General features: G+C 50.7%; 1 protein-coding gene across 2 annotated transcripts in view; it reads left to right on the top strand.

Annotated features, from left to right (window-relative positions):
* Nucleotides 1-15,870, top strand: part of Crispld2 (cysteine rich secretory protein LCCL domain containing 2) — a 58,304-nt gene that overhangs the window by 26,767 nt on the left and 15,667 nt on the right. For both annotated transcript variants that reach the window (XM_052728850.1, XM_052728852.1), the window contains 7 exons: nt 1,452-1,595; nt 2,975-3,035; nt 6,012-6,078; nt 6,495-6,625; nt 7,637-7,680; nt 8,494-8,566; nt 10,742-10,817. In XM_052728850.1, coding sequence (XP_052584810.1) covers nt 1,452-1,595; nt 2,975-3,035; nt 6,012-6,078; nt 6,495-6,625; nt 7,637-7,680; nt 8,494-8,566; nt 10,742-10,817 — 596 coding nt within the window. The remainder of the gene's footprint in view (nt 1-1,451; nt 1,596-2,974; nt 3,036-6,011; nt 6,079-6,494; nt 6,626-7,636; nt 7,681-8,493; nt 8,567-10,741; nt 10,818-15,870) is intronic.

The raw sequence follows: 15,870 nt of genomic DNA, 5'->3' as shown, positions 1-15,870 counted from the left end.
CTTTGGGTAGTTCTGTGTACCAGGTCTAACGCTTTTTTGAGATAGGATCTCATTATGTAGTCCAGGCTGCCTTGAACTCACAATTCTCCTGCCTCAGCCTCTGTAATATGAAGATTGCAGGTCTGTGCCATATGTCCCACCCTTGAAGTAGTTTGAGATAGAGTGTACTGGTTAGGGTTTTTTTTTTTGTTTTTGTTTTTTGTTTTTTTTGGTCAACTTGACACAAGCTAGTGTCATCTGGGAAGAGGGAACCTCTATGGAGAAAATCCCTCTGTTGGCTCAGCCAGTAGGTGTGCCTGGGGGGGGGGGGGCGTTTTCTTGATTAATGATTGACGTGGGAAGGCCCAGCCTACTGTGAGTGGTACCACCCCTGGGCTGGCGGTCTTGAGTTGTATAAGAAAGCAGGCTGAGGGGTTGGGGATTTAGCTCAGTGGTAGAGCGCTTGCCTAACAAGCGCAAGGCCCTGGGTTCGGTCCTCAACTCTGGAAAAAAAAAAAGAAAGAAAGCAGGCTGAGCAAGCCATGGAGAGCAAGAAAGTAAGCAACACTCCTCCATGGCCCCTGCATCAGCTCCTGCCTCCAGAGTCTTGCTTTGGCTTCCCTCACTGAAATGTAAGCTGTCAGCCAAATAAATCCTCTCCTCCCTAAGCTACTTTTGATCAGGGTGTTTATCACATCAATAGAAAGCCAGTTAAGGCACAGGGTCTCATAATATGGGCTAGACTGTCAGGTTACTTACTTTATAGCCAGGCCGGCCTTGAACTTGAAGCAATCCTCCTGCTTCAGCCTCCTGCATGCTGAGGTTACAGGCATGAGCCACTCTATCTAGCCAGGTCCAACATTAAGACAGTAAATCTCCATTGCTGAACTGTGGCTTGATCCAGGTGAGTGGTCCCCGTCTCTAGGGGTAGACTCTCTGTGACTGTGCCCAACCAAACCAGAAATCAGAGGGACCTCAGGGACAGCCACAGCTTTGAGGCTATGATTAGGGACGGGGGGCAGATGATTGTGGGGGAAGAGGAGGTGAGACAAGTGACCATTCTGGCATCCAGGTGTGGGTGCTGCACCCCATCCCCACCCAGGGCTACTTCTCTGAGGTCCAAAGTAAACATGGACGTGTGTTGACCATCCGTCCTCTCAGGGCTGGTAGAATTCCACCTGGGCAGGCCTGTCCCCAGCACAACCTCCTCTCTCTAGTTGAAACGACTCTTTGTGAAGCCAAATCTCAGAGCTTAGTCTACAGGGTGCTTTTTCCAAAGAGCATTTTAGAGACGGATCCATCCAGTGGTGCAAACCTTTAATCCTAGCATGTGGGAGGCAGAGGCAAGTAGATCTCTAGGAGTTTGAGGCCAGCCTGCTCTACACAGCAAAATCCAGTCTTAACAACAAAACCATACCCAAGAGCATTTTGGTTGAACCCAGCATGTTCTCTTTCTCCCTTACCTCTGTTAGAAGAGCCTTACAGTCAGAAACCGGAGGCGGATGAGATGAACGAGGTGGAATCGCCGCCTGCTCCCGAGGAAACACATGTCTGGCTTCAGCCCAGGGTGGTCAGACCCTCGAAGCCCAAGAAGACCCCAGCCATCAACTTCATGAGTGAGTCGATGTTCCCAACCTCTGGGGCGCCTGCCCCCAGCCACCTTTGCTAGGGGCTGGTGGAGAAGGGGAGCTGGGTACCCGGCAACAGGGAGATGGTGGGGCAGAGCTGGCTGGGGTGCAACAGCAATTCTTAGTTGAAAATGATGCTTTTCAGTCACTGAAGTAAACCAGACAGGAGGCTGCTGCCTTTCCCCAGGCAGGATGTTGTTTTTGTTTGTTTATTTGTTTGAAGGCAGAGTCTCATGGGGCCCAGACTGCTTTTTAACTTGGTATATAGCCAAGGATGACCTTGAACCCCTCATTCTTCTTCTACACCCACCCCGCCTCACTTATGTGGTACCTAGGACATAACTCAGGGCTTCCTGCACGCAAGGCAAACACTGTACCCACTGAGTCACACACCCCCACCCCAAGGCACATATTTTAATGTTACATTTCCCCAGAGTCTTTCAAAGGGAATCTTGGATGAAGCTGGGCTTCTCCCGGGTATCCTGGCCACTCAGAAATCAGTGCACATCACATCTAGGTCAGTGCTGGGATGGTCCATGAATCCTTTCCCAGGTCCTGCCTCTGAGATCAGCCCCTTTCTCGACTCTTTAAGGCTCCATTCACTCATCCATACAAGGGGGTGACCTTAGCTGTGACGGGCTGACTGAAAAGATGGCTTGCAGCACTGTGAGTGAACGGCTCCCTGCACTTTGAGACCAGTGTGAATTGCTTCCGATCCCCAGGATCCATGTATCCAGGCTGGAATGAGGGCTCTTGCAAGGCCCTGCTGCCTAGGAGTCCACCCCCCTACACCTAGACCTTGTTTAAACCCCACCCCTGTGTATAGTCTGTGTTCCACAAGCCATGCCCCTTGTATATCCCAACCTTTGTAAGCCAGGTGGGGCCGTGGGGACTGACTGTGTATCAGGCAACCTTCACGGTCACATGATTTTTTTATTTAATGTTCTCAAGAACCTTTTGAGGGGGACACTGCCCCTGTCTCCCCTGCTTGAGGGTGGTAGTTGGATCTCAGTGGAAATAACTTACGTAAGGTCACAAGTGCCTCTAGAGCTCTATAATGATGGAGGCTTGTCATCCCAGCATACTGGAGGCTGAGGCAGGAGGATTTCAAATTTGAGGCCAACCTGGACTAATAGTGAAAACCTGTCTTAAAAAAAATGACAAGAAAAAAAAAGAAATATAAATAAAATCTATTTATTTCTGCTGTTCAAGCCTCCCATGGAAGCCCATAACCAGGAGGTACTGCTCTTGCTCTATTTAGGGTACGGATTCCAGAGCATTCCAGAATATCCCTTGGAATGGGGGAGGGTCTTCTAACCCAGATTTACCCTCCTGGTCTCATGGTCCCCTTCCCATGTCTCTCCTAGCCCAAGTAGTCCGCTGTGACACCAAGATGAAGGATACATGCAAGGGATCCACGTGTAACAGGTGAGGGCCCAGCTGGGCCGAGCAGGGCTGGGTTGGCTGGGCCACCTGCCCTTGGGACCCTCCTGAGACACAGTCAGTCAGTCACATGATGTGCTAAAGCCTTACTTCCTACACTGAGCCTCCTGGACACATGGGACAATGGTACTCACACTGTTAGCACAGCATACACCAGACTGAGCTAGAAGCTACCATGTGTACCTAGACTGACCCTGACACTCCTCTGTCCCCCTGACTGTGGCATCTTGCTATCCCCCAACCGTGACACCCACTGTCACCCCTGACCACCGCCTCAGATTGAGCATTTGGCTGACGAATGATCTATCTCTGTCACATGTCACCAGAGTTTCTCAGCTGTCACTCCTAGGGTACATGAGACATTAAGGTGGGATACCCTGTATATTAGGGAATTTTGAGCAACCTCCAAGACCTTGATCTCTAGCAAATGCCAGTGGGAATAACCAAAACTGGGGATAGTATCCTAAAATAACCAGTGTATCCTAAAATAACCCTGCTGGGCACACATTACTGCCGAGTGCTTTGTCTCTGGTCCAGAGAGGGCTACACCCTGCAGGGGCCCTCATGAAGTGCATTATGGGAATAGTAGACATGAACCCTCTTATTGTAACCTGTGTATCTCAACCCTGATGGATGCCCGCAAGCCAACTCTCACTTCAGTTTGTGGCTGACCCCTTGGTGTGAATCCTACCTTTGGGACTGGCTTTAAGCCACCCGAGGTTTAGCCAGCAGCCTGTAGTCTCTAAGAATGTGCGGGGAGGATCCTGAGGGGGGCCCTCCCCCACAGAACATGAGTCCTGTTCCCCGAGGGGTGTTAGTCTCATCCAGGGGAGTATTTAGAGAGTGTCACTCAAGGCCTCTGCCCAGGGGTGCTGGCACAGTCGGAGTCTGTCAAGAGCTAAGCAGAGTTATTTGAAGCACCCATTGAAAGAACAAGGTGGCTCTGCATATCACCCAATGGACCTGAAGTCCATTCTGTGGGAGAGTCCTTCACTCACACAAGGAGTGACATGAAACAGTAGCCAGGATGTGGCTGTCCCAGGGGCACACCCACTGGGTGCCCTGCCCAGCTGTGGAAGTCTCTGCAGTACTGTCCTCTGGGAGGAAACCACTGAGCGTTAGTGACACGAGCCAGATGTGGTGGGATGACACACCCAAACCCCAGGCGGTATTCGCTGTCTGCACTGGGTGAACTGGGTAACAAGCAGGTATGCCTGGACCTCATCTTATGACAGCTCTGGAGTTGTCTAAGCTCAGCAGAAGGTAAGGCTGCATTCCCTGGGCAGGAAGAGGCTGAGGGTCTGTCTACAGAGGCTCCAGAGGCCTCCAGTCAGCCAGGGTAACACAACCCAAACCACAAACTGTGGCAGCCCAGCCTTACCTGTAGCAGCAACATCCACTAGGTTTCCCCATTACCCCTGGCTTTAAAAGGTATTTTAACTCATTGTATAATTCAGAAAATAATAATCCATAAAGAAAAAAGAAAGAAAACCAGCATCCCCAAAACCCTCAGCTTGGCATGCCTCCGCCCCTGCCCATCTTTGTGGCTGAGGCCAGTCCTGCTCATGCCATCACTGATCATTCTCCAAAGTTCACCAGTGTTCCTCAGACCCTTCACTTTAAGTAGCTACCTAACAAGCTGACACACGATGACACAAAACTGTGTTTGGCTGTGCCTTTGTTCTTAAAGTCCCGGTACACTTGATGGACAGTTGGGTAACTTGCTGACTTTTTTTGGTTTGGTTTGGTTTTTCGAGACAGGGTTTCTCTGTGTAGCCCTGGCTGACTGAGAACTGGCTCTGTAGATCAAGTTGGTCTCAAACTCGCAGAGATCCGCCTGTCTCTGCCCTCCCGAGTGCTGGGATCAAAGGCGTGCGCCACCACCGCCCTGCAAACTGGCTTACTTTTTACTCGGCATGTACATGTTTACAAGGGAAGTTGGGGAGGGTCTGTGGACATGAACTTAAAGGCTTTCCTATAGGTTGGTTTTTGGTCTGTGGTGAACAGGGCCTCATTGTTCTGTTAACCTCATTAAACAGCGAACCTTGGGCTGGGGAAACAGCTCAGTACAGGTGAAGGCTGGTTGTGCAAGTGTGAAAACCAGAGTTTTAGCATCCACGGGAAAGCTGGATGTGGGTCTGTAACCCCAGGGCTGGAGGGAGGAAGCACAGACAGGGGGACCCCAAGGATTTACCAGCTAGTCTGCCCACCGACCTGGTGAGCTCCGGGTTCAAAGAGAGACTTGTCTCAAAAAATAAGGTGGAGAGTGATCAAGGAAGACATCCAACATTGACCTTTGGCTGCCGTTCTCATTCACCACACACACGTACACACACACGTACACACACACGTACACACACACGTACACACACACGTACACACACGCACACACACATGTACACACACGTACACACACATGTACACACACGTACACACACACGTACACACACATGCACACACACGTACACACACATGTACACACACGTACACACACGTACACACACATGTACACACACATGTACACACACACACACACACTTTAGACAGTGGACATCTGTCATCCTAACACTGAGGAACAGAGGCAGGAGACTGTCACATATTTGACAACATGATGAGTCCCAGGCCAGCCTGGGCCACAAAGGAAGACTCAGTCTCAAAACGAACAGATGGGTTAGAGATGATGGCTCAGCAGTTGGGAATGGCTGCTCTACATGGAGACCAGGGTTCGAATCCCAGCACTCATCCTGGTGGCTCACAACACCTGTAACTTCCTCTCCAAGGGATCCAACCAGCTCTCCGGCATCCGCAGGCACCCACACATACACACAGAAACACACATCGTTGTTCATATCAGTGGGATCCATCAGTGACATTTCTAAATTCAGTAAGAAAGCTAGTGAGGAAACATGGCAATGTCACTGGGCAATTTTACCAGCGAGCTTTTCTTTATTCACGCATCAGGTACCAGTGCCCGGCAGGCTGTCTGAACAACAAGGCGAAGGTTTTTGGATCTCTGTTTTATGAAAGTGTGAGTGTGTCCAGTGTTACTGTACGCTGCATATGGGGAACTCCAGCAGGTAGCTTAAAGCGAATGAGATTCATAGAGACAGGTGTTCTGTCCTGGTTTAACCTGGAATGCCTGGTTAAACCAGGACAGAACACCGCATGGACTAGTGGGTCAAATGCTGCTGAAGCCACTTCTGGGAACCAGGACTGAATGTCACTGCAGGACTAGGGTCAACATGCTTGGCTAAAAGGGCTTAAGCAGCTAGGCTGAGCCCCTAAGCCACGCACGAACAAAGGTGTGGCTAAGGCCAGCAGTGACTGGTTGGGTGGGGTGTGTTTTGGTCCAACTTTTTGGCTTTTGTTTGGCCAGGGACAAGTGTCTCCAATGGTTCTGGGAGAGGAACCCTGTACATTTGTGGTCTCTTTTCTGCTCTGTAGTCTTCCAGCTTATGTCGGGCTGCTGTCCACTACGGCGTCATCGATGATCAAGGTGGCCTGGTGGATGTCACCAGGAACGGGATGGTACCCTTCTTTGTCAAATCTCAAAAGAATGGCGTGGAGTCCCTGAGGTACCTGTCCTGTGTGTGGGGATCCTGGCAGGGGTCTCTCAGTGTAGAAATGGTTTGAGGGCCAGGGAGCTGTCTCATTGGTAAAGCGCTTGCCATGCATATACAAGGACCTGAGTTTGATCTCCAGGACCTGTGTAAAAAGCCATGTGTGGGAGGTGTACTGGTAATCCTGGCATTGGGGAGGCAGAGACAGGAGGGTCTCCGGAGCTCAGTGGCAGCCTAGCCTACCTGCTGAGTTCCAGGTAAGTACGAGACCCTGTCCCTCCCCCCCTCCCCCCTAAAGAGTGGATAGTGCCTGAGGCCAATCTCTAGCCTTCACATATACATGCACACTCTGATGAGTGCACCCTCCACAAACATGCACTCCCCCACATGTTATTGAAACTTTGAGAATCATCTAAGGAAACGGGAAAACAAAGGACAACTCACGTGACATAGTTGACTAACTCTTGATGTCTCCAAGAGTTGGGCCACCTGTTCCATTCTGGATCTTCCTCTAGCCTTCTGACCACTGGGCCTGCTTCGTCTTACGCATTTAAAAACCTTTATTCTGTCTGAAGCAGGATCACCGTGAGTTTGAGGCTAGCCCACACTATGCATTCCAACCCTACTGGAACATGTATCAAGAAACCAGAAAAGAAATGTGTTATTCCAAGAAGGGTTCTGGCCGGGCAGTGGTGGCGCACACCTTTAATCCCAGCACTTGGGAGGCAGAGACAGGCGGATCTCTGTGAGTTCAAGGCCAGACTGGTCTGCAGAGCGAGATCCAGGACAGCCAAGCTACACAGAGAAACCCTGTTTTGAAAAACAAACAAACAAAACATAGGAAAGAGAGGAGTTCTAAAGCCTTCCCCAGGCTGCTGGAAGAGTTCTTGGTGACAAAGATTATAAGGTCCCACTCTAGAATAGTCTAAGCTCTTCAAGTTCCCGTGCATGCTTCAGATAGGGCAGTGTGAGGCATGTGGGCTGTAGGAGTACCCAGTATGCACTGACTCATGTTTTTCTTTCCAGCAAATACAAGCCTTCTAGCTCCTTCACGGTGTCGAAAGTGAAAGGTAAGCAAGCCAGGCCCCGAGGGAGTAGAATGATGTGTGGGGGTGCCTGGGATTTCCCAGGGAATCTCCCTCCCTTGGGTCTGTGCTTTGTAGTTATTTCAGCTTGAGCCATGGTTCCCAGGAAGGTTCTGTCAGGTGGCTTCAGAGAGGCCATTTCTCTCACTGGTTTCTCTTCCTTCCTTCCTCCCTCCCTCCCTTCCTTTCTTTTTTGTTTTGTTTTCTTTTTTTGGTTTTCCAAGACAGGGTTTCTCTGTGTAGCCCTGGCTGTCCTGGAACTCACTCTGTAGACCAGGCTGGCCTTGAACTCAGAGATTTGCCTGCCTCCGCCTCCACCACCCCTTGGTCTCTCACTGGTTTCTAAGCATATTTAGATTTGAACCCGGCTCTAAATGGCTGAGCCAGAAACACGGGGCATGGCTGCCATCTGAATACCATAGTCATGGTCAGCGTCAGGTCTGCTGTTTAAAGTCCTGATGGGCAGAATCACTATCCTGGCAGGGATAGATACCAGGGAGATCAGAAACTGAGGCAGCAGCTAGTGATCAGGCCATTGTGGCCACTGGGATCCTCCAGTTTCTCCACGTGTAGACACAGAATCACACTTGGGATGGTCAAAGATGGCCGAGCAGGGGGCGGGTTTCGCAAGCAAGATTCAGTGTTCAAATGGCAAGTATGAGACTCTCATGGAGAGAGCAGGAGAGATGTAGGCACCTGCAGACACCTTGGGCTGTGGGGCTGTCTCTGCTCTGTTGACCTGTGACCTCTGTTGACCTGTGACCTCTGTTGACGTGACACTTTGTCTCCTGTTCTCAGAGAAGGGTGTGGACTGTTACACCACGGTCGCACAGCTCTGCCCCTTTGAGAAGCCGGCCACCCACTGCCCAAGGTAAGAGGGACCGAGGCCTCTCTCCTGAGGTGTCTTCCTACAGGCCTGCCTGGGGTATGGCTCTGTCTATGCCAGGCATGAGTAGAAGGCTCGGTGCCGAACTGTACCCAGAATTCAGTCCTTTATCTAAGCTGGAGACAGCTAACTCCCACCATAAGTCTCCCTACTCCTTATGAGGGGCAGGTTAAGATCATTAAATACCAGGGCCTTCCACAGACACCAGAGCCTCGGTGGAGAGAGCCTTCAGCTTGGGAGCCTCCCTACCCAGCTTTGGTGAACATAACAGAAAGCAACCATGTCTGGCTGAGCCTTGACTCACCAGAAAGGGGTCTCCTGGTCCTGGGGACTCACATCTCTAAAGTTCCCACAGAACCCCTTGGACAGGGACACAGAAATGTACGCCCCCGCCCTCCCCCCCAGACTCAGCAGAGCCTAGATGCACCTGCTTGTTACAAGTTACTCCATGTCAGAAAATACAGCAAAGAGAAGCTGACCTCCAGCCAGAGCAGGACTCAGCCCCACAGTAGCTACAGTGTGGTGGTGTCCAACACTCTGAGATAGACAGCTGCCTCTAGTGCAGCGTGGTATGCTGTCCCAGGAGCCCTGGGGCCTGGAGACTGGATTCTGGAAGGGATGGTGGGTAGAGCACCCCCGCCCCACCCCCGGGTCTGCACAGGGGGAAAACCTGCAAAGATACTGTTAGGGGACAACTCTGGCTCGAGCAGTCAAGGAAACATCCACAGCAATTTAGTGGACTCCTTGAGTGTTACAGAGAAACAGAAGGAGAGGGCAGGAAAGACAAAGGAAGAAAACCACGTGTCCATGCCACTTTCTGACCTAACACCACCAGGAGACGGCCAGATTGAGAGTTCTTAGACTCACAAACTGCTTTTTAAATCTACACCTCCCCCACCCCACCCCACCCCGAGCACACACACACACACAACACATACTACACATACCACAAACACACGTACACAGCACATACCCCATACACTCCACACCACACACCCCATACCACTCACATACACACTCGTACTACACACACACTGTTTCCCTGCCTGTTCCTTCCCTTTCTCCTCAGGAGCTGCCTCAGCCCGGCTGATTGGCTTCCTTCCTGCCAAGCATCCTGCCCTGTCTCTGGGCCAAGTGGCTTTCAGCCGCCATCTTGGCTTCGTGGTCCCTGGGCTCAGCCTGTGGTAAACTGTTCCAGACAGACACAAAAGGCCTTTTCTTAAGCAAAGCTCATGCTTTTCTCTCTGGCATGGAGCTTGCCAACCACCTGGGCCCACCCATTTCCAGTCTGAGGAGCCCTCTTCATCCCTGGGGCCATCAGTTGGGCTGAGGCCACCGGCGCCATGGTAATCTAACCCTTTCTGCCTCAAGTTATCTGTGCCCTTCTTGGAATATCCTGAGTTACTGAGGTGAGGGCCCTCCACCCTTCTTCCTTCCCCACATAGGGAAGTGGCCTTAAAAACTCTATTGATAACAATCTATGTTCTACACCCACAGCACACCCCACCAACACCCAGGGAAGGAAGGTGCAATCCCAAAGCCCAACACGCCTCTCCTGGGGCCCTAACTCCTCGGTTTTATTTCTCTGTGACCTTTTCTATGGGATTCTCAAGTTCTACATGCATGGTTAAATAAAGACAAGGATGTGTTTACCACGGCCACCGTGGGGACAATTGTCTCCTTCCCTTCTGGGCTTGATCCTGGGCCCTATGTGTTTGAGGAAATGCTGCACCCCTGAGCTATGATTCCCAGGCCTCTGTGTTGTCTTCTCTAAAGAGCAAGCTGGAGACTAGCAGGATGGCTCAATGGGTAAAGGCACCTGCCACCAAGTCTGACGACCCGAGTTCGATCCCCAGGACCCATGTGGTGAGAGAACAGACTCCTGTGGGTTGTCTTCTGACCTCTACACATATGCCATGGCATGTTTGAATTCACACACACACACACACACACACACACACGCACGCACACGCACACGCACACGCACGCACGCACATACACACACAGCAAATAAAAATGGGATGAAGAGAAAGAGCAAGACAGTATGGTAGTTTTGTTTCCTCATTTAAAGAACATGAGTCTGAAAACTCAGACAAGGAGTGAGTCCAGGACATCATCTCCTGCCGGTCCTCTCTCCCTATAATCGCTTCTCATTTCCAGAGTCCAGTGTCCTGCACGCTGTGGAGAAGAGCCATCCTATTGGGCCCCTGTGTTTGGAACCAACATCTACGCTGATGTGAGTAGGCCAGCTTCCTCAGCAGCCACCTCAGAACCCCAGTCCCAAGGTGTGGAAGCCGTGACCTGAGAGCCCATGACATGGCCTCTGGTTACACGTAGCCCACCCGTCCTGCAGCCACGGTCCCAGTGTTCCATTCATAGGTGGGCCGGACTCCCGCCCATCTGTCTTTGTGAATGAAAGCTCTAGCATGTCTCCTCTTACCTAAAAGGCCTTTCCTGGTTTGAAGGTCTTTGTGTTTCACAGACTTCACTTTCTCGGATATTTAATCATTGCCGTAGTTAGGGTTTCTATTGCTGCCCAAAGCAACTTGGGGAAGAAAGGGTTTATTTCAGTTTACAGCTCCCAGGTCACACACCCTGTCACCGAGGGAAGTCAGGGCAGGTATCTGGAGGCAAGAGCCGACTGACTGCCTCTTACAGGCTTGCTCTTCACGGCTTGCTCGTTTGCTTTCTTATATAACTCAGGACCCTCTGCCCGGGCCAGGCACCGACCCTAGTGAGCTGGGCGCTCCCACATCCATCATAAATCAAGAAAATGTCCTACAGACTTGCCCTCAGCTTCTCAGTTGAGAGTCCCTCTTCCCAGATGACTCCAGCTCGTGTCAAGTTGACAGCAACCTAGTCAGGACAGTCACCTCAGTCACCTTTTCCTTTCTCTGTACTCTTCTGACAGGTGTCGGTTAGTTTACTCACTGTTTTGTTTCACCTTGTAGGCTCTCAACTATAAGCACACAGGAAAAAAAAAAACAAACAAACAAACAACAAATTTGCTCTGGCGAGACCCTAGAACACTCGTTGGCCCCTGTGTCCCATCTCCTCTCCTAACTCAGATGGAAAGGCCCAGTTTTCCTTTGTTGATTTTCAGAGCTCAGCCTGTTCCCTCTGGTGTCCAGGGTTTAGGGACACAGTGACCCAGAAGGTTCGAGCCCTCCACCCCCAGCTGCCCACAGGCTATGCAATCCCTCTGAGTTCTTTTCCTCTTTGTGAGTGGAAATCCCAGAGCCAGCCAGACTTGTCTCAGCCCAGGGCATCTTCTAGCTCTAAAACGTGCCAACTGGTCATATCGTTTGTCTCCAGCTAATGCATGGCTCACACTTTCCCCAGCCTGTCCATGGTCGGCTCCCCCCGCCGCCATCTTTGCGTCCAGCTGCCTTCAATTGTCCCAGATTCCTGTAACTGTGAAGTCACTTGGTTCCATAAGGCCAGAGTGGCCTTCATGACTAAGCTTTTTTCCTTGTCTTTTTTTTCTTTTTTCTTTATGAGCTTAAAAAAAAAAAAAAACTTCTGGAAAGCTGTTTAGCTGAAATTAAGTTCTAAAGGCTAGAATTTTTATGAAGAGGTAAAATATCGTGCGTTGGTTGTTGTAGTTCACCTAGTATGAAGCTCTGAGTTCCATCCTCATAACTAAAAGAAAAGAAACAGAAAAGAGAAAACAAAACAAAATAAGCCCCAGATTGTGATTTTTAAAAAGGTTTTCAAAATAAAAGAATGGACAAAACTATTCCAACCAGATACAAACCATTTTAAAAAGTTGCCTTGTTATTAGCTGATAAAATAAAACTCAGATTTAAACACACCGAATGGAACAAAACAATCCTTCATGCAAGAGCACAAGGGGGGCAGTTTATGAAGATATGAAAATCAAATCTGTAGGCACCAAAGAACATAGCAACTAAACACATAAAGCAAAAAAAAAGTTAGAAATCCAAAGCAAGGGTGCGTCACTCTTTTCTCCCCTCCATGGGGCTGTGTGGTGGTAATGCTGCAAAGGTTTTTATTCAGTACCTGCTGTGTTTCAAGCTTTTTTTTTAATACCTTGTTTAAGAATCCTTATCATTTTGCAAAGGGGGAAAATAAGGCTCTGAACAGCCTGACTCAAGTCCCACCGCGAATGCATGGCAAAGTGAGATGGTTTGCGCCCTCCCTCTCCTCCTATTCTGCTTGTTTCTGCCTACCGTACCTCCACAGGCAAGAGCAGGCACCTACCTGAGGGAAGCCTTTAACGAGTGTATCCACTTGGGCTTTGAGCCTTGGAAGCGGCGGGGCTTCTGTCTGGGCCTGGTACACTTTAATGGCTCGGTATTAAACAACAGGAAAAGATAATGCAGTCATTGATGCTAAAAACCCTTCGAAAAGAAGGTAGTAAGGAAGCGGGGTGTGTGTGTGTGTGTGTGTGTGTGTGTGTGTGTGTGTGTGTGTGTGTGTGTGTGTGTGTGAAGACACAGAGAGGGCTGCAGGCAGGAGCAGGGAGGAAGAGCACCTCCATCCCCCGGCTCTGCTGGCCTGTGTTTCTAGGTCACTTTGTATTCTGGGAAATGATGCTGCCTCTTGGAAAATGTCTGTTTAGCTAAGAGATTTATTTTGGGAGTGTAGTCTCCAGACCTTTGAAGGGCCTCCGAGTGCCACGGATACAGCCTTTTGCAGAGTGCCTGTCCTGGCGGCAGCTCCCTTTGTGGTGAGCTGCAGGCAGGATTGTCCGGGTGTGGCTCAGACAGCAGAGCTGAGGTCTGGAGGCCCTAGCTGGCCCAGCCAGGGGAGTTCTCCACAGTCTTTTCCCGCTGAGCCTCAGTTTCCTTTACCCATCCTTCTGGCCTCATCTACTGCTCAAGCAAACTCCCGCTGTGTGGGCGTCAGGATCCTGGAGAGGAGCTGTGTTTAGATGGGCCTCCCATCCCCTCCTCAGCTGTCTTGTCCCTGTGGACCTGAGTAGAGCTGCAGAATCTGTGTTTGAACACCTTCCCAGGGGCCATGGCTGCTGGTGGTTGTGGCTTGCTGCTAAAGGTCCTTGGTGGTCAAGGGTAGTCCTTGAGAGTTTGGGGTCCTGGTGATGGTGACCGTGGGCTTGGCAGTTGCTGTCCTTTGCCTATGGCAGTTCCTGTGCATCAGGTCATGGGCAGTCCTGAACCTCGCTTTGAGGAACACCGTAGCCTTTGTTCTTTACTGTCCGTGTCTGTGGGATCATGGCTTTGCTGTCCTTCTTGAGTGAGTGTGGGGAGGTTGTTTAGCTCCTGGCCCTCCATCTGTCATCTGCTGAGAGGGATCCATAATGACCATTACCTTGGGGGCCCATGAAGTCAGAGTAAGTCACAGGCTGGGCACAGCTCCAGTGTCACAGTGAGCAGTGGGTATAGACCATCCTGGGCCCCACAGCTACCAAATACCAGGACAGGCTGATGAGTCTCTAGGCTCACAGGGGTTGTTATGAAATGGCCCCGAATTATTGTTGAACCAGCATGAGCAGATAGTGAACATCCGCTACATGTGGTGGGAGAGGCAGGGGCAGGAAAGATCTTGGGAGAGGGAAGAAGAAAGAACGTGTCTGTCTATCAGTAATCAGAGATGTGAGCATCTCCAGGCATGCGAGGTGAAGACAGCCTGCCATGTGTGGATGTTTCATCCAGGAAATGTGGGCTTCTGGAATCCTCCGGGTGTGTGTGTGTGTGAAGGGCTGTCCCTGAGGCTGCAGCCACAGCCTCTTGGCCTCCTTGGGGTGAGTGTGCAACCCTGGGGGACTTGGAGAATACTAAGAGGCCTTTCCTGGCATTTGCCTCAGTGGGAACTGACGCCTTGCTTCTGGAAATGGCAGTCCCTCAACAGGATGAGCATTACTGAGGGGCAGACATAGTGACTGGCCAGTTTCCAGTTGGCGCAATAAGTGATTTGTGTCCACTCATGTCCACCTCCGAGAAGTAGTTTCTGGGGACTCTGAAACTGAATGATTTCATGTCACCAGTGTCCCTTTGGAGGCGAATGTAGTCTGTTACCTCTTAACCTTTCAAAGCACAAACCTCTTTGGGAATTGGAAGCTGTGGATCCTTCTTCAAGGGAAGAAAATAAAAAATGCTTCTCCATGAAGACAGGATGACCAGCTGTCCTGCTGTGTTCAGGATTGGAACCAGACCCTGCCAATCGCCAATCAGCTCTTCCTGGCCTCACAGGCTTCTTCCCAGGACCACTTGGGACTAATCTTTCTGTTTGCACCATTTGTTGACTGAAGAAGTGTCTCCACAGTGTTAAAGACCAGGCCTTTGGTTTTTTTGAGTTGGGTGTGGGAGTGTCCGAGGGGCTCCTGGACTGCTCAGCTTTTGACAGAACTGGCCAGCAGGGAGGGTGACTTTTCCTGAGGAGACCATGCGATGTTGACTCCCCAAAATGGTGAGGTCACCCATAGACCAAAGAAAGAATTCCATCCAGGTTCAACCTGGTGAACCAGTGAGTTTATTTGGGTTACTTATGGCACTGTGGGTGACTCACGGGTCACCAGGAAGTCACAGCGATGGTGTTTAGGCAGCCATACCAGGGAAGAGTCCACCTGGGTGACTCACAATTATACAGGAAGAGACCCCATCCAGTCCACTCTTTATCTTCTGAATAACCTCAAGAAGCAGGGGTTCTTGAAGGATCCTGGGAGCCTCTTTCCCTTCATTCGGGAATGTTCACAGGCCAGATCATGTGAGGGTCTCATGTAATGATCACAGCTGCTCTGACTGAAGATGGCCATGGTCAATCCAACCTGGAGGAAATGACCACATACCTTCTTGGGCATCGGTGACTCTTGGAAGTCCATGTTTTGGAGGATGGACATCAACCAGCCTGGAAAAGGCTCTCCAAGGAGTCCTTGGTCACAGTTCTGGGAGGCCACACTCCAGATGTGACCCTTCGCTCACATACCTCTGGAGACTGTGGGGTGTGCTGCTGACTCCATTCTTCAGTTCTACAAGAGGACAACCAACAGAGCCAGTGCCCTGGCTTCTACAGGTCTCTCCAGGCCACCTACGTGCCTTGGCTCCCGGCCTATTCAAAGTCAGCAAAGCCAGAGGAGTCTTACGTGCTCCAGCTCTGGGCCCCTCCCTGTTACAGGACTCCTCGATGTCACTGGGCCCCTGGGATAAGTCCGGTAATCTCCCACCCCAACATCCTTAACTTAATCCCATCTGCAAAGCCCCTTCTGTGGTTCACGGGTCTGGGGATTAGGCTGTGGTCATCTCTGGGGACCATTGTTTGGCTGACCACAGAAGCAGACCCTGCCCTCACCCTGGTTTCAGTTGGCG

This window comes from Peromyscus californicus, unplaced genomic scaffold (genome assembly GCF_007827085.1).
Source record: "Peromyscus californicus insignis strain IS unplaced genomic scaffold, ASM782708v3 Scaffold_8__1_contigs__length_139910024, whole genome shotgun sequence".
In the NCBI taxonomy this organism is placed as follows: domain Eukaryota; kingdom Metazoa; phylum Chordata; class Mammalia; order Rodentia; family Cricetidae; genus Peromyscus; species Peromyscus californicus.
This window is presented reverse-complemented; position numbering and strand designations above follow the sequence as displayed.